This window comes from Tachypleus tridentatus, chromosome 5 (assembly GCF_004210375.1).
Source record: "Tachypleus tridentatus isolate NWPU-2018 chromosome 5, ASM421037v1, whole genome shotgun sequence".
NCBI lineage: Eukaryota > Metazoa > Arthropoda > Merostomata > Xiphosura > Limulidae > Tachypleus > Tachypleus tridentatus.
In genome coordinates, this window is record NC_134829.1 from 59,075,467 (window position 1) to 59,099,514 (window position 24,048).

General features: G+C 34.3%; 1 protein-coding gene across 1 annotated transcript in view; it reads left to right on the forward strand.

The window, feature by feature from the left end:
- Positions 1 to 2,554: 2,554 nt before the first annotated feature.
- Positions 2,555 to 24,048, forward strand: part of LOC143250383 (uncharacterized) — a 36,208-nt gene continuing 14,714 nt past the window's right edge. The window contains exons 1-3 of the mRNA XM_076500827.1: positions 2,555 to 2,669; positions 10,314 to 10,376; positions 10,560 to 10,721. Coding sequence (XP_076356942.1) covers positions 2,555 to 2,669; positions 10,314 to 10,376; positions 10,560 to 10,721 — 340 coding nt within the window. The remainder of the gene's footprint in view (positions 2,670 to 10,313; positions 10,377 to 10,559; positions 10,722 to 24,048) is intronic.

Here is a 24,048-nt window from a genome sequence, read left to right on the forward strand (position 1 = left end):
AACTGCACATTAGTTCTTTAAGTCATGTGTTTTTGAATTTCAATTTTAAAAGAATATTTTAAATTATTAAACATATAAATTTATAAATTACTAAGTAATATATGCGTGGCAATATGTATTTATAACAACTCACATTTTCCCTTAGTCTGCAGTATTAAAAGTAAATACTGAATTGAAATACTGTTTTGATCTTCTGCAATAGTGGTGACGAAAGCCCTTTTAATTGTGAAAACTACTTTCGAATAATAAAACCAGTTATATTATTGTAATGTAGTCTAGTAAGGTGTATCCTCAGGAAAATCGAGCTAAAACCCTTTTACATACTATATAGCTATAGTTATTACATAGTTATATAACTGAGAGAGATCTTGTGAAACTAACTGTGTCTAGGTGATTAATTTAATTAGTAAAGTGTGTTGTTAAAGCTAGGAAATAGGAGTTAAAGATACCAGCTGGTTTACTTCTGTATTGTTTATAAAGATTTGTATAGGTTGAATTAACTAGTTTTATTCTTGTTTTATAGTTACAAAAGAAGAGTAACGATCTTTTAAAGTAAGTTATTTAGGGATTAAATAAAATAACTTAATTTACTTAAGTGGAATAATTCAGATTTTATACTTTATTATCAATATATAATATAAAAATGCAAGAAATGTCGTTCTTATTTAATTAAACGTTTTAAAATATTAAATCAAGATATCGTTAGGCTTAAAGAATTACACATTTTTCTGTTATTAATAACTGATATTTTCATTTTTCTCTCGGTTTCATGTAATCGATACAGTACGTAAATCGGTTTTAAATACGACTCTCTCTCTTAAGGTTCAACTGAAGTGGTTCTTAAGCACCCTTCCTCTGGGCTTCAAAACCTGCAGCTGTGAGATTCCAGTTCTTGATATTTAAAGTATGTGGAACAGGAATTAATCATTTTATCATACAGTTGTGGGAGAGTATCTGAACTCAATACCGACTATCGTTTAATTGAATAGTAGGGTTAGGTGTTCAATTGTAGCGCTCCCACATTTCAAAATGCCAAGTGTCTTCAAAGTCCCTTTTTGGAAGTTCAAATGTTAGTTCGTTTAATAAACTTACGAATAAAACCAAACAAGGTTTTCAGTTATAGCTAATACTACTTACCGACATTCTATATAATGATTAAAGATGTTTTTCCTCATAGTAACTTTTATTTACTAAATTTTTGTGTGAAGATTTTTCAAGTATTTCTCGTAAGTGAATAAAATGATAAAAAGTACATTGATTTAGAATTAATATACAAGAAACTGAAAGAAAAAAACACTTTTTTGTTTCTCATTTTGTTGAACAGCAATGTTATTTATATTACTTACCTTAGTGCTTCAGTAAAGTTTTGTTTGTGTGCCCAAACTGCTGTTAGAAATATCTTTCTTCATGTGAGATACTATAGTCATGTATCTTCTTTCATACGAGATATTATGTTGATACATCTGATTTCAGGCTAACTATTAATTTAAGACCTTCGACTATTTATGAGGTACTATGTTGATACATCCGCCTTCATATGAGATACTATATTTGATGGTGTGAAATAATGAAATATTATGACTGAATACACTTAGCTAAGAAATAGAGGCAATTATTTATTGCTCAAGCATGAGAGTACTGTTAAACTTATATCTGTAGGTAGATTCAGTTTAAATAAATAAAGGCGCAACCCAATATCTCTAGCTTATGTAATAATGTGAGAGAAAGACCTCGACAGAGAATAAAGAGAGAAACTTATATCCTGTTAAAGGAAAAATGTTTGGTGTGATTTAATGATTAGCATGTTATATTTTGTATCAGAGGGTCTATGTTGGCATCTGATGACAAACAAGCAAACAATTTATTACACATCGCATTTAAGAGCTACGAGTGTATTATAGTGTGTGATTCTTTTTTCTTTTTTTTAATTTCGCGTAAACGTACATGCGGCTATCTGTGCTAGCTGTCTCTAATTTAGCAGTACAGGGAAGGTGGCTACACATCACCTCCCACAGCCAACACTTGTGCCAACGAATAGTGAAATTGGTCACACATTATAACGCCTTCAAGGCTGAAAGGGTAAGCATGTTTGATGGGACGGGGATTCGAACCCGCGATACTTAGATTACTAGTCGATCGCCTTAACCACCTAGTCAGGCCAGGACCATTTGGGGTACCACAATTGATAGTGGAGGAAGCTGTATACTGACTGTCTGCCTTCCCTCGTGGAAAGTTTCAGTTTTAAGATAACGTAAATTAAACACTAATTCCTGCAATCTAATCTTTATTGATAGATATATTTGACTCTTGAACTACTATTGTTTGACTGTCACTCTTATAGCATGCCAACACAGCACCAAAGTGCAGGGCATTATTTCGTTTAGTAGTAACTGGACTTAACCAAGAACCCTCAGTCCCATTGTCTGGATTACTGGTAGTTCGCTTAAAGAAGTGAGCAATAGGCCGCAAATGCTTTTATTGTTTAAGCCCGTATTCCTCGCATTCGTGGGTTAAGTCTGTTGTTTTCTGCATGATTCTTACTGTTTTCGTATGAATGACACACAGGTTGGTTCTTCGAAGAGGCCCACCAAGATGGCCTCACTATCCTGTTGAAAGCTATGACGTGGAACTCTGGAATCGCAGGTCAGTCTTGAAGTCCCGAGCTATGGGTACTTCACTTCCTAGGTTTTCTTGCATTTTGTTTTATACAGTATGACGTCTTCGGTATGAAGGGTCTGTAAGGAAGCGATATAATCCATATCGGGTACTAGGACCTGAGAGATTGATTGGTTGTTTTAATTTAGCGATGACAATCTGTGTCACCAGCCCCTGACTTTGAAGTGATAGAGTAGAGGGAAAACAACTAATCAACTCCAAACATCACCAACATTTGGGCTATTCGTAACGAACAAAATGTTAGATTCTCATGTTCTTATGACCATGTTCTTATTTAATTTGGGTCTTGTGTTTGAGAAGTGGTTCTACTGACCATGCTTCGTTCTTTCAGCTGTATGTGCGTCATAATGGTAACAGTCAATCCCACTTTTTCTTTAAGAAAAACTCTTCAGACGGTGAATGGGGTGGACTGATTACCTTACCAATGTTTTTTGGTTCAAAAATTTGGTTAAGTCTAAATCACTGGGTATCTCCGACATGGCAACTTATCGCATTATGCGCATAATATGTCAACTAATTGTACGAAGAAACTTATATTACGTGTATTTTTTTAATAATAATTTCCTTGCTACTGTAGATGACAATTTTTAATTGAGTTAAACAATCAACTCCTGTAACCACTGCAAACTTTACATGAGCAACGTCTTGAACCTACTGTTGTTACTGGCAACAGACTGTGATATTAATTATTGCGTTTTTAGGGCCTTGCATAGCCTGGGAATCAGTACATTTGACTCGTAATCTGTGGATCGCTGGTTTGGATCCACATCACCGAACATGATTACCCTTTTAGTCATGGAAGCTTTATAATTGACAAACAATCCAACAGTTCTTTTGTAAAGGAGAAACGCCAAATTTCTCAGTGGATAATGTTGACTAGCTGCTTTCCAGTAATATATCACTGCTATATTAAAGACGTCTAGAAGAGATAGCTCTGTACTATCTCTGCGCGAATTTCGAATCACACAAAATTTTAGGTTTTGGGGTAAATTGCATGATTTAAACGTCGTGTTTGCTCAAATAACAATATGAATGCAATAATTAAAAGTATATACTCTCAGCTTTATTGTTATGACAAAAGTTACAGCAATTTAAAGTCCAATCTCAAATTATCCGGTACAACTTATCAGAGTGATGTTTTTTGTTGAATGAAATGATCGACAGGTTCGACAAACGGAAAAGCACAAAAAGAAGTCTGAAAACAGGGAATGTCAAAACCTTAGTGATGTCTAAATATCATGAATTTATGGAAGGTGAAAGTACTAGTAACTTGTGTAGCTTTATTATTTTGTTTCTTGTGGTGAAATATTATTATAAAATGTATGTGTATAAAGAAGGAGACACACAATGAAATTAAGTCAGCCTTCAAAAAACATAGTTGTAAAGTGTCATCTAAAGAAAATGCACAAGTATGCAAACTCTCTTTGTTAACCTAAAGATAACCTAAGAAGTTTGAAGCTTTGTCGTCTTCTTTATTTAAATAAAAGTTTTAATACCCACACTAGCAGTATTGAAATACATTGTTACATCAAGTAGGTTTCTCGTGATCACGAAGTGCATTATGTTGAAGACTCGAGAGAAAAAAACTTAACTTTACATAACAGTCTGATGGCAGTAGTAGTAGCTTGGCCAAATTGTTGCTTTATGAAGTTTGTAGTGATTAGAGGAGTTGGATATCTAACAACCAAACTCTCATTCGAAATGATGCTTCTTTCTTCAAACAGATAATTAAAGTAAAACAATACATAAGTTATGATTAACGTCACTCTGCGAACCCAAAACACATTTCAAATACAAAGAGAAGTATCTATGATGATATTTATTAAATTAAACATTTATAGAAATATGAAAGAACGTTTCAAAAACTGAAATGTTACATTAAGAAAAAATACATTAACGAGGGCTGACATTACTTATATTACTAGTTTGTTAAATGATTTATGCTCAAGTTTGGGATGCTTTTGTTCTCGGTTCATGGGTAATTTAACTGAGAAATGGACATGTTAAGATGCTGGGTGCAAAAGTACTTTAACATCAAATAAAGAGATAGACATGCTTAAAGTCGGAACATGTAGTCCGTTTAGGTTTGAATTTCCGTCACACCAAACATGCTAGCCGTTTCAGAGATGGTGGAGTTATAATGTGACGTGCAATATCACTATTAGTTAGCAAGTTGGTGCTGGGAGGTAATGACAAACTACCTTCCCTCAACTCTTATACTGTTGAAGAAAGGACGGCTATCGCAGATAGCCCTTGTGTAACTTTACGAAAAACTGAAAACAAAACAAACATATTACGATATACTTATCCAGTATAACTTTTTTATATAATTTTTATACTTTTTTATATAATTGTTTAATTATGCTGATGGTATGAGTAGCCTAGCCCTCAAAGTATGAGGTGCTAAAGTCTTGGATAAAAATATTTCTTTATGTTCTATATTGATATTAAGATCCAGACACAAGTAATAACCACAGAGTAAATGTTGGAAATGTAAGGATGCAGCGTATGACCGGAAAAACAGAATTAGGAAACTAAAATAACTACACGTTTTTTTAAACAGATGTTGTATTTTTTGTAATAAGGATTTAGAAACTTGAATGACTATGATAACTAATAATTTTTAACCATTATTTTTTATTTTGTAACATAGATTTCTGGGATTAAGTACAATTCGATACAGTGGGCTGTCGGCGCTCTGCCCTTGGCGAGAATACAGTTGAGAACAGCTCTTTAGGTAATGAAATCCAGCTATTATTACATACTAACATATTAATACTAAATAGTATCAGTAATTTTAAAACACTAGTGTAATTAACAGCCATAAGAACTTTTTTATATTAACGAATCGCATCAACTGCTACATACCAATAATAATGAGAGACAAAATATTTCCCAAAACGTCATTTGTATGTCCAGCCTGATACTGTGTGCGGTTTACGTGATTTTTATCATAAGATATATATAGCATGGTTATTAATGCAGAGATTAGTGAAGCAAAGAAGGTTTTTCGATAATAAAAGTGTTGAAGAACCAATTCAAGCGAAGATATCCTTTGGACTAATTCCTCTCTGAATGATTTTACACTTCTTATGATTTAGTGTCTGAATTGGACTAAATACGATAAAAAACCGGTAGTTGAAAGGTATTTGAGTTAAAACTTTTAATTGTAATTTCATTTATAAAACCAACACATGATCGACCATATCATTACAGATGAGGCCTATTGTTATCACTAGAGATCGTAAAGACAACAAGATTCGTAATGTTGTTTATGAATACAGATAACAGTACATATATATATATATGAGAAATGACCCGGCATGGCCAGGTGGGTTAAGGCGTTCGATTCATAATCCGAGGGTCACGGGTTTGAATCCCCGTCGCTCTAAACATGTTTTCCCTTTCAGCCGTGGGGGCGTTATAATATGAAGGTCATTTCCACTATTCGTTGGTAAAAGAGTAGCCCAAGAGTTGGCGGTGGGTGGTGATGACTAGTTTCCTTCCATCTAGTCTTACACTGCTAAATTAGAAACTGCTACCGAGCCGAAAGGGTTAGTATGTTTGGTGCGACATGGATTTGAACTCGCGAATTGCGGGTCGAACGTCTTAACCTACCTTTCCATTCCGGGCCTACTAGCTTCTAATATTCATGATTTGGGATATATATTGTATTCAAATTATACAGAGTATTGCATTCTTTCGCTGAATACAGTGGTAAGTCTACGGATTTACAACTCAAAAATCAGGGGCTCGATTTCTCTCCGTGGACTCAGCATATAACCCGACGCAGCTTTCCTATAAGAAAAAAAACACACACACATGAGGTACAGTGAAGAAGTGGTCGATTTATTTGTTGAGAATTAAGCAGAAAGCCACACAATGTGATATCTGTGTTATCCCTACCATGAGTATTGAAACGCGATTAATGATTTACATGTTATAATTTAAGAGTCCCATCTTCAAGTTGTAATACACACAACAATATTTAATAAAAAGTTTTAAGTATAGGTATAAACGTGTTTTACTTTGCATAGGTTTAAAGTGGTTTTACTCTTGTATTAAAAGGAATTATTAAGTTTATTGCCTTATGATGTTGAATTTCCTCTTTGGTAAGTAAATATTACCAATGGTATACTTAACTGAGGTGCAGATTTTAAAAATAAACGTGAGATTTTTTGTTGAGTTATATGAATTTTTATCAGAGTTGTGGGGTTGCTTCCCCGACTTAAAATACATGAGACTTACCATCATGTAATTTATATACGACATTAGTATTGTGTTTGCTTTCTATTTTTTTACCAGAATGAAAGAATTTTGTTGTTAATTCTTGTTTGGATTAGGGTTATTCACAGGGTGATTATCGCGTTGTTGACTGAGGTTTCTCCCTTTACTAGTTACTTCAAATATCCTTCCCAGTCACTCTATAACCTAAAAATGTTGAATATTATTTGAATATCGTAATAAAAAGTTTTAAGTCACTCATTTCAGAATGTTTCCTAAATTAATTATCTTCAAGTGCGTTTCTCAACAGGCCTGGCATGACCACGTGCGTAAGGCGTGTGACTCGTAATCCGAGGGTCGCGGGTTCGCGCCCGCGTCGCGCTAAACATGCTCGCCCTCCCAGCCGTGGAAGCGTAGAATGTAAGAGTCAATCCCATTATTCGTTGGTAAAAAGAGTAGCCCAAGAGTTGGCGGTAGGTGGTGATGACTAGCTGCCTTCCCTCTAGTCTTACACTACTAAAATAGGGACGGCTGGCACAGATAGCCCTCGAGTAGCTTTGTCAACAAAATAAATGCACGAAATAGACTGCTTGCAATCGTGTTAAAATACTTACAATATAAATTCACGTGAGCAGTATCATTTTTATATAACGTGAAGGCTTCATTTCCAAATAATCTAAAGTGAACGATTTATTACTTTCGAAGGAACATGAAATCAGATTATCTTAATTTTTATGGGAGGACTTATCCATGTGGAAATATGATTGGTAAACATACCTACCTCTAATTCCTATGAATATTACCATAAATCCCACACATTCTAAAGACAAACCATTGGAACATTTGTACGTCTATATACTGATCCAATTAATCACGACTCCAGTCTTATTAGTGATATCGCCAAATTCAACATGCTAAGTAGATCGATACAATCTTTGAATATATTTATAGTAACACCAACAGGATACTCTTGGAACATTAATCTTATTCCATTAATTGATACTAAAGTTGAGCTGCAAGGGATATTTCAGGGAAGTAATGAAGAAGAACTCGTGATATTATTGGTACTGTATAAGTGCCAGGCTGCCCTTGAAATTTATAGTTATCATACTCTTCAGTTTATGGGGATGAATAAGCCACACCAAAACCGTTTTGAATATGCAAACTGGCAACTAATGTGACAATCAATGAGATATGAAGTCGTAGTACAACAGAATTTATCAGAACTTCTTTATGACATAGCTTAGCATTTCGTAGATATCTTGATGTAACCGAAGATTGCTCGCTTTTGGAAAAGGTATATGATAGGCCTTTGCAATGTAAATGTTTATATGTTCAAATATTAATTTAAATTTTCTAAACAAACTTGGATCACCAGAACAATTCAGAAAAAGTTCTGCAACATTTCGTAGAAACACAAATGTCAGAGACGCTGAAGCAACGAAAAATATATGGAAACTCGGTCAACCGGGTATGGATTAATTATTTATTATTTATTTCTGACTTGGTAGTAGTTTAGGTTTTAAAGTTTTTTAGGGGAGACCCTTAAGGCAAACCTGGGGCGCTCAGAAAGTTTTGTTTCTCTTCAGCCCCACTCGCGTATAAGGTAAGATGTGTCATGAGGAGAAAGAGAGAAAAAACGAATTGAATGATGTATTACAGAAAATAACGATAATATAGGAAATTTGAGGAGCGGAAGAACTGGACTGGTACCATTTGGACGGAAATCATCATGATCACGAGCAGGGAGACCAAGCTCCAGCAGGTCACAAATTCGTAAAGTAATCGGTGACATAAAGAGGGATAGAGAAAGGAGAGAGAGAGAGAGAAGGAAAGATAATAAAATATGGAGAGAGAAATAGAAAAGAGGATAGTGTGGAGAGTGAGATGAAGTGAGACAGAAGGTTCTTTCAGAGCTAGGGTTCCGGTGATCTGTAAATCAAATGGCGAGAAATTAAATGTGGGGGAAACCGGAGTGCCCGGAGAAAACCACTTTCACTGGTTGGAGGCGGAAAAAAAATACCAACCCAGTGCCCAACCTGGTATGTAAAAACGTTAATGACATATCAATGGGTAACACAGCATTGTCTGTTTTATCGGTAATGGTTATTACTGGTCTCTGTGGTTGGTAGTCCAGTTTAATGGTGAAGTATACTTTGCTCTGGCTTGAGGTGTGTCTGCCAGTCAGAATAATTGGCGAGTTTGGGAGTTTCTGTCAGTAGCTTTAGTGTAGTATTGTTTGGTAAGTTTGATGGAGGCGGTAAGCGGTTTTGCAGATTTTGTAACACTGAGTATTGTCTTTCAGTTATGTTACATGTGGCTGCACTATCATATTCGAAAATGGGTCTAATGAATGCTTTGTATATTGCGAGAATAATTTTGGGAGAACAGCCTTTGTTGGGGCCACTAATACGTTTAAGAAAGAAAATTCTATTACTTGCTCGGGTAGCGATTTTCTGAAAGTGTGGTGTCCAAGATAGGTTGTGAGTCATGGTAAGGCCTAGAAAAGTGATAGACTTTGTGAAGATGATGATAGTTTTATTGAGGTTAAGTTTAATGTTTTTGAATTTTTTTTCTGAAAAGTTATGTGATTAACATATATATTATAAAGTACTGGGCTGAGTACAGACCCTTGGGGCACGCCTGCGTTTAAACTGAATGGGTGTGTGACCGAGGTATTTATCTTAACACTTACCTTACGAATGGTAAGTGTATGGATGAAACAATATAAGACTTTCATTTATATCTTATACTCAGCAAGCAGCTGGGAAAGAAAACAGATATGTGTGTTATTCTACTCATAGATACACCGGTCACGTTACTGATGCAGCAACTATATGTGATTATATACCATCATCTTCGTATACTAGATGGATTAACAAAAACCTCTATAGAGGAGTGGTAAGCCTTCAAAACTTTTTTGATATTATGCACTCAGCTTCTGTATATTCAAGCGAAATCTTACGAACTGGAAAGATACAAACCATATTTACGAAGTGGATTTTTATTAGCGTAATCTCAATAATCAGTAACTTAAAATTACGGCAAAAGATGTTCCCAATATTACGTATTCAAGTCGATTCAAGGTAGAAATCTTGATACATCCACAACTTTGTCACACAAAAATTTTACAAGTGAAATACCAAAGGAAATGAAATGTACCTCAAGGTATAACATAATTGATAAAGAGAAGAACTGTAAGTGCTTTCATAAAATTACAAGTTTCTGTGATTAGTTTAATAAGTTGACTCAGTTACTCAGCATATAAATAAATAAAAAGTCTGCTGTTAAGAAACCGTTTAGAAGAACGCGTTTTATTTTTCGCACGAATCTCGCACTCTGTAAAACTTTCTATTCCTATCGGTGACAGAAAATGAGCTAAAAAATATTTAACTTTCTGTTGTTTTCTTCAGTGTATGTTCCAGCAGAAAACCTCACTTGCACTCGAGGATACCGAAGAGATGCTGACACGTGTTGTAAGTATATATAACACACAATAACGTTAATAGTTTCCATTAAACACAAAAAGATGACAGACTATTAATATCATGTAGTTTTGATACACTAACTTTGTTTTTTGATAATAAACTCGTTGATAGAACTATAAAAATCAACACTGACTGAATAAATGCGTAGCTGTGTACTTTTAACGGTTTTAGATCCATGTCCTCCTGGTCACTATGACAATGGATTACAAACTTACTGCCTGCCGTGCCCAGGAGGGATTTATATGGCACATTTTGCTTCTGACGCCTGTATACTTTGTCCTGGAGATGAAATTACTCATGATGAAGGAGCTGATACAAAAGATCTTTGTAGAAGTAATGGTTTTCTTTTATTGTTTTTATAAAGGTTAAAATATGTTTATTTTTGTTAAAACGGGTGGCAACAGTTGTTGTAACGATTTGGTATGTTAACATTTTATGTCAAACTTATATTTACATAAAAACATGTTTTATATGACAAAGTGGTATTGTTTTGGTAAAATAGTTAAGAATTCCATATATATATTTACTTTTCCAGGAGGTTGCAACAGATGTTGTAACGATTTAGTATGTTAATATTTTTTGTCAAAATCTTATATTTACATAAAACATATATATGACAGAGTGGTATTGTTTAGGTAAAATAGTTAACAATTCCATATACATATATATTTACTTTCACGAATTATTTCCCCTCTACTTTCAATGATCATATCACGTAGACATTCTATGTACCTAATATTATAACTAAAGTAAAGTTTTATTGAAACATATGTAAACAGAGCTGGTTTGTTTTTTTAATTTAGCGTAAAGCTACAAGAGGGCTATTTGCTCTAGTCGTTCCTAATTTAGCAGTGTAAGATTAGAGGAAAGGCACCTACCGCCAACTCTTGGGCTACCCTTTTACCAACGAAAAGTGGGATTGACCGTCAAATAATAACGACCCCACGACTGAAAGAGCGAGCTTATTTGGTGCAACGGGAAGTCGAACCCGCGTCTCTCGGATTACAAGTCGAGTGCCTCGACCACCTGGCTATGCCGGGCCACCATACTATTAGAAAAATCACTTAAAGATTTTACTCACGATGGAATTTCTTTATAAATACTTTCGTCTCTGACCAGATCATTCATGGACTACATAGCTATAGAACAATGGGACAGCTGTCCGTCCCTACCATGCATTGTGTTGAGTAAATCATTGTAGTACGCTTTTAAAAATAGAGATGGACAGCTGTCCCATTGTTCTATAGCCTCTCTTTTCTTCTAGTGGAGAATGAGGGTCCTTTTCCAAGAGATTCGATTTCCAAGTTGGTGGGGAGGTGGACTGCTGAGGCGCATAAATCGCAGTAGAGAGTCTAAAGGAACAATAACACCTGAAAAGTATGATTTAATTATTTAGAAATTCCATATAGAAATATCATTCACTACAGAATAGGGTGGTGGTGTGGAAGGCATGATAACCTCGACATAATAACATACAAAAACCAATGAAGTAAGACGTCAAATTTCAATTGACCCCTTAAAGTGGGATCCCTCATTCTACCAACAATGCCAATGACTAAGTTTTAGATTTAAATTAAAATCAACCAACATAAGTCCTCATACGTGTATTACAGATGTCGATCTTCCAACCTCAACGATGTACTCCATCTGTGTCGTGGGTCGTAGTGGAGGTTCGTAAGAATGTTACAGTTTCTTATATTCCGCTCTCCATCGATGTATCTTATTCCAAGGATGTTGCTGCACGTGGGTTGGTTTTGGTCAGTTTCACTCTGGAGAGACAGTTAATTTATCTGTGATAGACATTTTATGAAGACTGGATATTGGATTCCGAGATTGATATATCATTTTACATATTAAAATGTGCCCTATTCTGAAGTCGGGGGTGGTTTGGGATCCTCTCGGTCTTTTGAACTTCACGTGAAGACAACATGATCATCATCCTTCCACAGCATAGATGTCGGCTCCCAGAAGCATTGGTTTTGGTTATTGTTCGCTTTGCTTAGTGCGGTCTGTCACACTCTACACCCACCTGGATTATATTCTCTGATTTACCTACCGCTCGTATCTACCACACCTTTCTTGGATGGATTTAGAGTATACCTGATTCAGACGTGGTACTGTCTTCCACATCAGTACTTCGAATTTGGCTCTTGTCTCCAGATATGATCTTTGGATGATTTTGACGGAACTTTCTTTTCTTCTTTCACGCTGGTTCCTCCACCTGTTCATTGTGGGATTCTAGCTATTCATGATGTGCTAAAAATACGTAGGTCCAAGAAATCTTGATAAAACTGAAATAGAAACTCTTATATTCCGAGCGCTTTCGAAAGGTGGACCTTTCTTCTTCAAGGATTTCAGCTATTTTTGTGATAGGATGCAATATATTGTGTCAGATATAAGTTGTAATTTTCCTAAAATGAAAATGTATTTCCGATTGGTTCTTAACTAATTCCGCACTTCCTACATTTCCTCTTCAGTAAAATCTGATGCTTCCAAATTATAGCAGAACTCAAAGTGATATCTGGTAGAATTAAACAGAAAAAGACATAAACGTAGTAATAACACCTAGCACTTTCACTGGTGGAAGGTTGTCACATGACAATTTTAATGAGTAATTTGCAATGGAAGGGATGCAGAACGCTTGTGACATGCGTGAATATAAGTATTGCATATAGAGGGCAGAACTGAATGAGTGAAAGGAGATAAGTACTTGTCGGAAATACATTTTCAGTACAGAAAACTATAGCTTTCATAACAATATCATATAACATTTGATGCAGAGGGAATATATATATTCAGATTAACCACTTTGTAAAATGGTATCCCGGATGTATTGAAAATATTATTTAAAATCACAAAATACAGAAATGTTGAATACTAGAAACATCTTGACCTTCTCTAACCTACGAAGGAATGAGAAAGGTGCAGGTTACATCAACGAAAGTTTATATTCAAGAATAATTATTTCAGTGCCAACAAACGTAGTTGCATAACCAGAAAGCGTTAGAAATGTGTAACTGAGTAATTGTACATTTTAATTTAAGGTGAGAATTGACAGTTTATGAAGAGTAAAATGACAGTGCAGAAATACATTATTTCCAAGGAACTTTCAAAATGTGATCACAGTAATGGTTACAAGGTTTATAGATCAAAATAATTCATAGTGTTATAATATTGTAAGGCTTAAAAGCATACATTTAATAAAATGCATTAATTTATGCATATAATCTTGGCGGAACTGTTGTATTAAAGATTCAAAACTAGCATCATTTTATAAGGACATTGTGAATGTAACGGCTAAACACACTTCCTAAAGGTTATTAATGCAATTTAAAGGAAAGGTCTTACTTGTGTGAATATAATGTACCATTTATTTTTATCAGTATTTTATTGTAGAATTTGTATAATTAAAAATTGTAATTGTTCACAAGTTTTTAACTGCTGTATAATAAACTTACAAGAAAAATATACAGTTTTATCACCTCACAAAAATATACGACAAGAAACATGATAATCCGTTACCTTTTAAAAGGCACAATAATTTTACCAGTTGCATGTGGTAATATGTTCACGTACAAGCACATTACAAATTTTAATGATACCACTATGTAACACAAATTTTTTTCCTGGATAGTATGTGTTACTTCTTAATTGCTTATGTTGTAAAAGTACAGAAAATGGCCATTATTTGCTTCAAACCTTGCTTTTGTTGCGTGGATAATGAAATTCAAAATTAAGATAATTTCTTTGTTAAAACAGGAAAATTTGCACATTTTCATTTACAAAGGTCTGAATGAAACAATACATGAATCAAAATCTACATGTATTTTTGTTAAAGTTACACAAAAATGTATAGAAATGAGTAGTGTTTCGAGACTTGCGACTGTAATGTAAATCACTTAAACGTATCAGCCCCCAAATATAGCCTCGACATTAGACTTTGTTAGACCAAGGCCTCTGATCAAGTCATCGAGGTCTCTTTGGTTGGGGTCGTGTGGGTTTCTCTCACCAGCTGCACCTCTGAAATTGTAATCTGGATCTTCAACGTCGACCTCCTCTTCTGATTTGCTGCTCTCTTTTGAAGATGGCTGCTTTCTTTCTGGCAAATTGGATACGCTGAGGCAATGGATGATGGAAGGTTCGAATACATGATAGCAAAACCATTCTTATCAACCCGACATTTGGAAAAGTTAACCACGCAGAAGTAGCAGTTGATTGAGTGGTCAGTGGGTTCACGCCAAATTCTTGAAATAGTGAACTCCATGTACTCTGTACCATCCTGAAAAAGAGCAAAATAAAATTATTACGAAGAATAAATTTATCTCATCCACAACTAATGTGTAAGAGGTTCATGCAAAATATTTTATATGTGATACTTTTCTATAATATTGGAATTAAAAAATAAATTAAAATACATTTAAATTTTAAAAGATCTAAAATTTTATATTATAAAATCTTGCTATTCGAACAAGCAAAAATTGTCCATCTTACCATCTAAAGTTTTTTACAATGTTCACAGGTAAAATGAGGTGCTCAGGGTTTGTTTTGATCCCTGCCAGACATGCCGAAAAATTAATGTAACCAAGCAACCCAGAAAAGAACTTATCATTACCGACTTTTAATAATGCAGAAATATAAACATCTAAATATAGTCAACTACGTGGATAGCTTTCTTGATGGTGATGAACTCTGGGTTAGTGTTTTTGTGTGACGTACATGTTAAATCTCTTATATTTCTAATCTTACCTGTTTTAAAGTGTAGGTTAACGTACTGTTTTTATTTAATTAAGTGGTCAATTTCAAGCAACCCTACAAGTTTAAGAATATTTTTACATATCACTCTCAGAGGTCTGCTTTGTTTAAATTATAATTATAAATAATACGCAATAATTTTAGTGTGGGAGGATGCAGCCACATTTGCTTTAACACAATAACTTTATATTTCCATTCTCAGCTTCTACCAGTATGTTATCTCTTATGAGCATCTGTAATTTTTAATATGCTTGATTCATCTTCCTGGTATGTTTTACACATAATGTTTTATACGTAGTTATTTTATTCAAGAAAGGTTGAGTATGTTACATTATTAGCAGCTTATACAATACACTCAAATGTAGCATTATCTACAAAACTGTAAACATTGTTTAGTGTGTAATACAATAAATATTAAATTATTAAATTTTCAGTCTCTCACACAAAATACAATCCAATGTAATCTTTTATAAATTTTGGGTAACAGATTACAGCATTAATTACCAATATATAAAAAGAGTGTACTTCAAAAAACGAAAACATCTTTTGACGTAGAAAAAATAAAAGTTAGAAATTGAAGAATTAACAAAAATGTATAAGAGTGGTCTTTACAAATTCACGTTTCCTTTCTAAGAAAAACTGATAGTTCAAATAAAATACATACTGTATAAACTTACAAAGTGGTTTGGCATGAAAATGGGTTAAAAATTTACAATTATAGAATTGATTTTATCGAAAAATCACAAACTAATTAAAGATATCAAGAGCATATATTTAAAAACTACTGCAGGCAACAGTCTAGTCTTTCAAGATTACATGGAAACATGAAAAATCTACTGTGTATGTTGTGCAAGTAATATTATGCTGAGCATTGTTTATCTATAATAATAAAATGGTGTGTATCTGTGTATGTGTGTGGCCACCACAGCTCTAAAAGGAAAGAACCTTGAAATGTGACATTTTGAATCTGAGTATTAGTACTTATACACTTGTGTATGTATTCTTTTTATGTGGAAAGGTAGCAAAAGAAAAGAAGTGGTACCTTGTATAACAACTTCACGAATATAAAATAGTCAATAAATGTTCGTGAAGATGTTTTCCAATAATGAGTTTTATGTCATGTTCCTGAGCAAGAAAACTATATAGGTTGTAGTTTTATGCTGAAATAGGCTCAGAATATCTACAATCACATAGTCATGTAGCAGAGGTGGTCTGGGTCCCTTTTGGGGGGCATGCCATTTTATTATGAGATGGGGCTCATACCATCCCACCAGTAATCAGAGTCATATGTGATCTTTGAATTACATACAAGGAAGCCCGTGTCCACCTCGATCACACAAAATATATGGACCTAAAACAAGACAGTTGCTCGGTACATTCGTTCATATAAGATATAATACATAGAAAACCAATGTGTCTCGGTAATCGTACTTTCCTGAAGTGGCTTTTGTCATGTTATTTAGCAATAAAAGTATTGCTTAATATCGTACTGTAAAGATAAAACGAAATATATAAATAACAAAAATGGAAAATATTAAATAACTTCATTTTTCATTAAAAACATTGGTGACATAACAGCAAATACCTTAGTTCAAAAATAATTTAAGTTTAAAATTACCCAGAGGTAGTTACTCAAGGTTGTGGGTGTCAACCTACAATGCCCACACTTTATTCACGGCCAGCTTTATACTGGATGTTGCGGTTTGTAAGATCCTTTACCTCTTGGCAACAGATGTTAAAACAACTAATATATCAACCAAATAACATGATGAAAGTAATTCTGGTATTTTATTAATGTACAGAAACTTTGATATTTTTTGTTTTAATTAATTTTTATGTTGTTGTCTCCAACTTTCACAAGAAATACATATATATATATAAAATATTGAACACAACAAGCACACTGATTTAACTTTTAAATAAATTAATATTTCATTTAGATACTCCAGGCAATACAATTCTTTCATCTCAACAACATAGTTCATAGAGATATTAAAAGTTACAACATTTCACTTGGGAAAGATTGGACCACAAAATTAGATAAGTGCTTAAACATATAACGACTTAGTGAACACAAGCATTTCTGAGTATTTTAGCTTGTCTGTAATAATTTCATGTTAACATAGATTACTTGACAACATATATATATTATTAATATGTTGACTAGCAGGTATTTACAAGTTATTTATGTTTTCTTTCTCTCTCACATGGTCACTTTACTTTTGTTTCTTTCCATCATATAGCTGTTTCGGAAAAAGTGCTCAGCTCTCCCCAAAACAAATTAAGCGAACATCATTAGTTGAAACTCGTCACTGGATAGCTCCATAATTAGTAAGAAGGGTAGAGTATGGACCTGAGGTTGAAATTTGGTCCCTTGGTATAACAGCCATTGAAATGGTCAATGGTCAACCTCCTTATCATGAGGAAAATAGTGACATGGTAAATATTGATAACTAGTAATTACAGCCAATATCCAAGTTCTTAAAAGCTACATATTTACACTTTAAAACACAATCGTACGCTTTGTCGAGAATGTTTTTCACCAACTTCAGGGAATAGCTATAATAAAGACAAAAACAAGACTTCACATTATTCAAACATGAAGATGTATTCAAGATAATGATGAACAGTTGAACGATCAAGCAACAATGAACATTTGAGAAAACTGTATACAGTAACAAACAATTAATTATTGAATGTAGATGTTATATTATTATATTTGAACTTCTTAAACTATAGTATTTTCTGCAATAGTATCACTACCATTTTGTTAACCCTCCTATAAATAAACACTAACACACTAGATAATTCACCCGTGTTATTTAACTGGTATAAAGGTATACCTCTAGTAATATTTAGACATCATTAGGAAGGATTATCCAAATATTTGTACACACTGTTAAGTTAGGTTATTGATTTAGTCATCAAGTCGCACTCTTTTTCAGGTATTTGATTTGATATCAAAAAATGAAAACCAAACATTGAGAATAAAGATAACTTATTCCTGGACAGGTGTCTAGAAGTGGACATAAATAAACGATACACTGCTTCTGAACTCTTAGAGGTGTGGTATAAATTGCTGTTATTTTACTAAGCTATTTTTGTTTGATTGACACTAGAGAAATGGTATATTATAAAACCCATCAAGCATTTGGAAACATCAGTTGAGTAACGTTTGTCATAATTAGAACGACGAAGAAAATCGTTAGAATGAAGGAAACAGTTTCTCCAATGTGAGTTTTTACCCCATTTTGAAGAGTATGGTTTGTTTAACGTGTAAAAATTGCAAGTAACCCCTGTACTTTGCACTATAAAACCCCTACTATGCGGGTTCGCGTCCGCATTGCGCGAAACATGATCGCCCTCCCAGACGTGGGGGCGTTATAATGTAACGGTCAATCCCACTATTCGTTGGTAAAAGAGTAGCCCAAGAGTTGGTGGTGTGTGGTGATGACTAGCTGCCTTCTCTCTAGTCTTACACTACTAAATAAGGGACGGCTCGGTGCAGTGGGCTAACAACCTACTCACTTAAATACCTTTTGAGAATCCGCAAGTGATTGCGGCTCTATGTTCCTTGATGGAATCGAGTGGTGAATGAATGATGAATGATATACGATATATAGTTGTCACTTACACAGACGGACTCTTTTATTATTCTGATATAACAGACATATCAGATGCGTAAGGTAGTGTTTTGATATATAAAATAATAGAAACATAATTAGAGTTATACCAATAAAACGGCCTGGTTTAATAATGTGGTTATGTCCTTTGATTTTATTCGATCAACAATTCCTTTATAGTACAAATGGTAGGAAAGGCAAAAACAAATGAGTTGAAATCAAAATAAATAAATAAACACCGTATCGCTGGATCTGTTAACTAATGTAAAACTTTTCCAGTAATCTGTATTGAGTTACCTCTCCTCAAACATTTAGATTTTTTCATGAGGATGGTGTTGACGAATAACCGTTTTCCCTTCAGTTTGGGCCTGGCATGGCCAAGCGCGTAAGGCGTGCGATTCTTAATCCGAGGGTCGCGGGTTCGCGCCCGCGTCGCGCTAAACATGCTCGCCCTTCCAACCGTGGGGGTATATATATATGTGACGGTCAATCCCACTATTCGTTGGTAAAAGAGTAGCCCAAGAGTTGGCGGTGGGTGGTGATGACTAGCTGCCTTCCCTCTAGTCTTACACTGCTAAATTAGGGACGGCTAGACAGATAGCCCCCGAGTAGCTTTGTGCGAAATTCCAAAACAAACAAACAAACAAGGTATTTATGTACACCATACAATATATTGTAGAAAAATATCATTTTTCATAATGAAAATAACAAATCAAACAAGAAATTCTTAGAAATAAAGTTTTCTCCCATTTTATTTTTCTTTACCTTAGGTACTTTTCCTCATTTCTCCACAAATGTATAATTCACAGTAGACAAAAAAATCAAGGTTAACAGAATGTTCTCGCGCTTTCGTGAAGTACATTTTTTCAGTTGATTAACACAAAATCGGAGTTCGATTATTTAATCTATCGTTTCTTTATTCACTGAGAGAGCACGTCCTGGTGTTAGCGTACCTGGAGGGTATTTTATTCGCATCCCGCTGTTAAAAAATTTCTCTCGCACTTTAGGAAAATGGATTCGCTACAAGAGGTACAGTAACATTCTAATATTTGTAAAACAGTTGACAATGAATACCTTTTTCTAACTGTCTTTTCTCTAGTTCAAAATACAAAACTTCTGAACTCAAAAAGTACTTGCTCATCTTTTCGCTAAAATTGTGAAACAAACAAAAACACCTTCACTTCGTTTTTATGAGCGTAAAAACACACACCTAAGATTATTTATTATACTTTTCGTGGTGACACCTTTGTATTTTATGTTTCATCAATCACTTCAAAAAGAAACATTCGAGGTTATTTCACCTTATTTATAAGAGAGCTTCTCTTTTCACTAAGGACATTTTTCATAAACTAAATTATGACAGCGATATAATTTAGGAGTGTCTTTGAGATCTTATGAACATGATAATCCATGTTAAAAACTGTGTCTAACAATCCATTCTGCACATTAAGCTCTAATCTAACAGTAATTAATATACTCACAAACGTAAATAATAATAAATATCTATTTTCCTTAACTCCTTCAGCACCTTTATTTTGTACAATATGTAAGCAAAGTTCATCGTTTTTCTATCATCTTAATGACGAGAAACGCCACTTGTAGATAAAATATATACACTACCAGCCAAAATCTTAAGGCCAATGAACATAAAGAAAAAATATGCATTTTGCGTTGTTAGACTGAACCACTTATTTGAGTAGAGCTTCGAAAGATGGAAATAAGAAAAGGAAAAAAAAAACAAATTTTTAGCATTTAGTAGGGAAAATGTGAACACTATGAAATAAGCCTAAATACTATCTGGTCAAATGTTTGAGACCATACCAAAAAGAAGTCCTAAACAGAACAGGAAATGCCCAATAAAGAGGTCTCAGTAGTGAGTTGCACGGCTGTCATTGCGAATAACTTCAAACATTCGCTTTGGTATGATTGACAGAAACGTTTGCAGAAGACTGACTGGAATGTTATTCCAAGTGGTGAAGATGGCTTTATGAAGATTATGCACTGTTTGAAATTGACGTCCATTTCTATAGACTTCCTTTGCCATACACCCCAAGTATTTTCAGTGGGGTTTTGACGAACACGCTGAATGGTCCAAAAGAAACGTGTTATTCTCCATGAAAAAGTCCTTTGTCCTGCGGGTATTGTGGATTTCAACGTTGTCCTGCTGAAAGATCCAGTGATTTCATACAAGCGAGGGTATTCAGTCAATAAGGATGACTGCCAATATCGCCAGCTGCTGTTTGACGCCCTTGTATAACCTGAAGCTCCATTGTTTCATGGAAGAAGAAAGCACTCCAGATCATGATGGAAGCTCCTTCACTGTGTCGTGTAGAAAATGTCTTCGGTGGGATATCCTTGTTGTCCAATGACGTTTGAAGCCATCTGGACCATCCAGGTTATTTTTTTTTCTCCTTAGGGAACAAAACCTTTGTTCACTTTTCTACGTCTCATGTTTGGTGCTTTTCAGCAAAGTTTAAAAGAGCTGTTTTGTGGTGTGGAAGGAGGCGTGTCCTTTGAACACGTTTACGTTTTCTGAAGTCTTTCTCTTGTAAATGCCGTCTTATTGTTTTTGAGCTGCATTCAGCGTCCGATAGTGCCTTAATCTGGTTCTACGATTGGCTGGTATTGTCTTGCCGGACGACCTGTCGAATCCTACTGCTCAACGTTTCCAAATTTTTTTTTGGTCGACCGCTTGAAATTCTCGTTCCGGTCAAGGTCTTTTAAGATATTTGCAACAGTAGTTTTACTACGTTCAATCTCACCAGCAATGGCACGTTGAGAGAGACCTTGCTTTAGCAGCTTGACAATTCTGCCACTTTCACACTACGACAAGTTTTCAGCCTTTGCCATATATTTTCCTCAGTGTACTATAGGAGATGTCAGTGAAAGATGTTGAGAACGCTAATTCTTGAACGCAAATGATTAAATTTCGTTACGTGTTCACCTATTAACGCTTCGTTTGAGTATGGTAATAAAGTTGTGTTTTTTTATTTTCCCTTTTATTATTTTCATCTTTCGAAGCTATTCTCAAATGAATGGTTGAGTCTAAAAAACAGAACACAAAAAATCACCTTCACACCTTTTCGAACACTTCAAATCAAATAAAAAGAAAATAACCATAAAAAACACCCAATTACTAAATAAAGAAACCAACATAAACAAACTCAAAATCAAAGAAGCATTACTTATACAATAACTCAAGCCCAAAATAAACATCAAACATCTGAGCACGCCCTCTACATTCCTTTTCTCAATTACACAACCCTCTTCAAACATGTGGTCAGCTATCAGTCACTTACCTCTTTCTTTCTTTGTGAGCTTGACGACGATCGAAGAAGGTCGAAACGTTGTTCGTTTCTCTTCTTAAAAGTTTTCGTAACACATACAAGCAGTTTTTAAATATATACATTTTTCCATCAGATCATTTCTATTAATCATTTCATCTGTGATTATTAAAAACTTTAGTAACAATTATTTGGTGCTTGTTAAAAACAAAACAGATATGATTATCCGTTTCACAGATATTTCTGTGTTCATCGTGTTTTATATGTTTTTACAGCAGTTTCTTAACTTTGTATTTGTGATTAAGATTAGAAAAAAAGGATTGGTACAGTTTTCCATGATGATAATCGCTTCCTGTAGGCGGACTGTTGGTGTGACTTTTAAACATAACAACATTTACGAGTTTAAAAACACCTGATAGCAACAAATATTTTTAAATCTTCCATATTAAAAAAAGTTGTATCCATCTTAATACAAAAAAAAAACTGTTTTCCTTCCTTGTTATAACCACGGCAGCCTGAGTCACCTAGCAGGAAAAATACAGAGCAATGGACTAATAAAATGGACAATTTTGTCAAAGAGTTGACATTGATGGTGTCTGTTTGCAATATAACACATTCACACAGCTGAATAGGGCAGATATCCATTGGCATCTTATGGGTTTTTCTTTACTATTTTCGAAAGAGCTGATATCCTACAAAGCTATGTGTAGCAAGGGATGTAAGACCTGTGGGTATCAAATAATATTACTCTTTCCGGAGGTGTTCAGATTCGTATGCTGGAGTCATGTATATATTTGTATGGCTCTTATAATTGTGGTAAACTTTATACCCACAACTCATAAAACACCCACAGATAAAGTATTTATACATCTCTGTAAAACAGATACGATCCGGCAGACACCTAGAGATTTTTGGAAGAAAACAGTAGCGTATTTTGGAAAGCACTTAGTTTTCTGTTGAATTTTTTTAAAATTTCGCTCAAAACTACTTAATTGTTATCTGCGAATGATGTCCCTAATTTTGCAGTGTAAGACTAGAAGAAAGGCAGCTAGTCATCACCACTTGCCGCCAACTCTTGGGTTACTCTTTTACCAACATTTTACCAAGATTGACCGTCATATTATAACGGTCGCACAGCTGAAAGGTTGAGCATGTTTGGTGTCACCGAGATTCGAACCTCAGATAACGTGTCGAACACCTTATCCCACCTGGCCATGCCGGATCTTTTCTATTGAAAAGACTGATGACTACTTTAAAAATTTAGTGGAGCTTTTACGTTACTTTGTGCTTTCAGCCTTTTACAGGTTTTCTTTCATTTTCTTCAACAGTGTCATTAAGTTTTCTCTTACATATATCGTCTAGTTAAATTTAAATCAATTTTTATCGTTACTAACTTTAATTGTCCTGTGGTCTTTATTCTTATAACTTTAATCACCAAAGTATAAATTTCTATAATTATATCTGTTTTTGCTGTTGTGTACATTCAAATTTTGTCTCTATCATCTCACTGGCAAGGACTCGAATGCACTTTTATCTTTTCACCAAAAAACACTAACATCTGTACAGTTTATCAAAGTACATGTTTTGTCTTTATTGAGGGTTAAAACATTAGATATATTCACTTCTTTATTGATGAATGTACTGTTTCTTACTTCTCATCCGACTTATATTCCTGATGGTAAAAAAAATAATGATAATTTAAATAACGATGATTTTCAAAACCAAGTGTAGATGTTTATCAAGGCCGTTAATAGTGTAGTGTCGCATATTTTACTGTTCACATTATTAACAACACAGAGACAATATATATAGTTTGATTCGAATTTTAACATGAAAGGCAACTGTATTTTTATCTGCACATTTTATTTTTCATATTTTAACTGTCTCAAAGAAGGAACGTGCCAGTAGTTACATAGTAAGGTTGAGCTTCGTTTCTGTGATATTTTACCCGTTTAGGTTGTGGTGACCTTTGATTTTGGTTTTTAAACGTTGTAGTTGTTA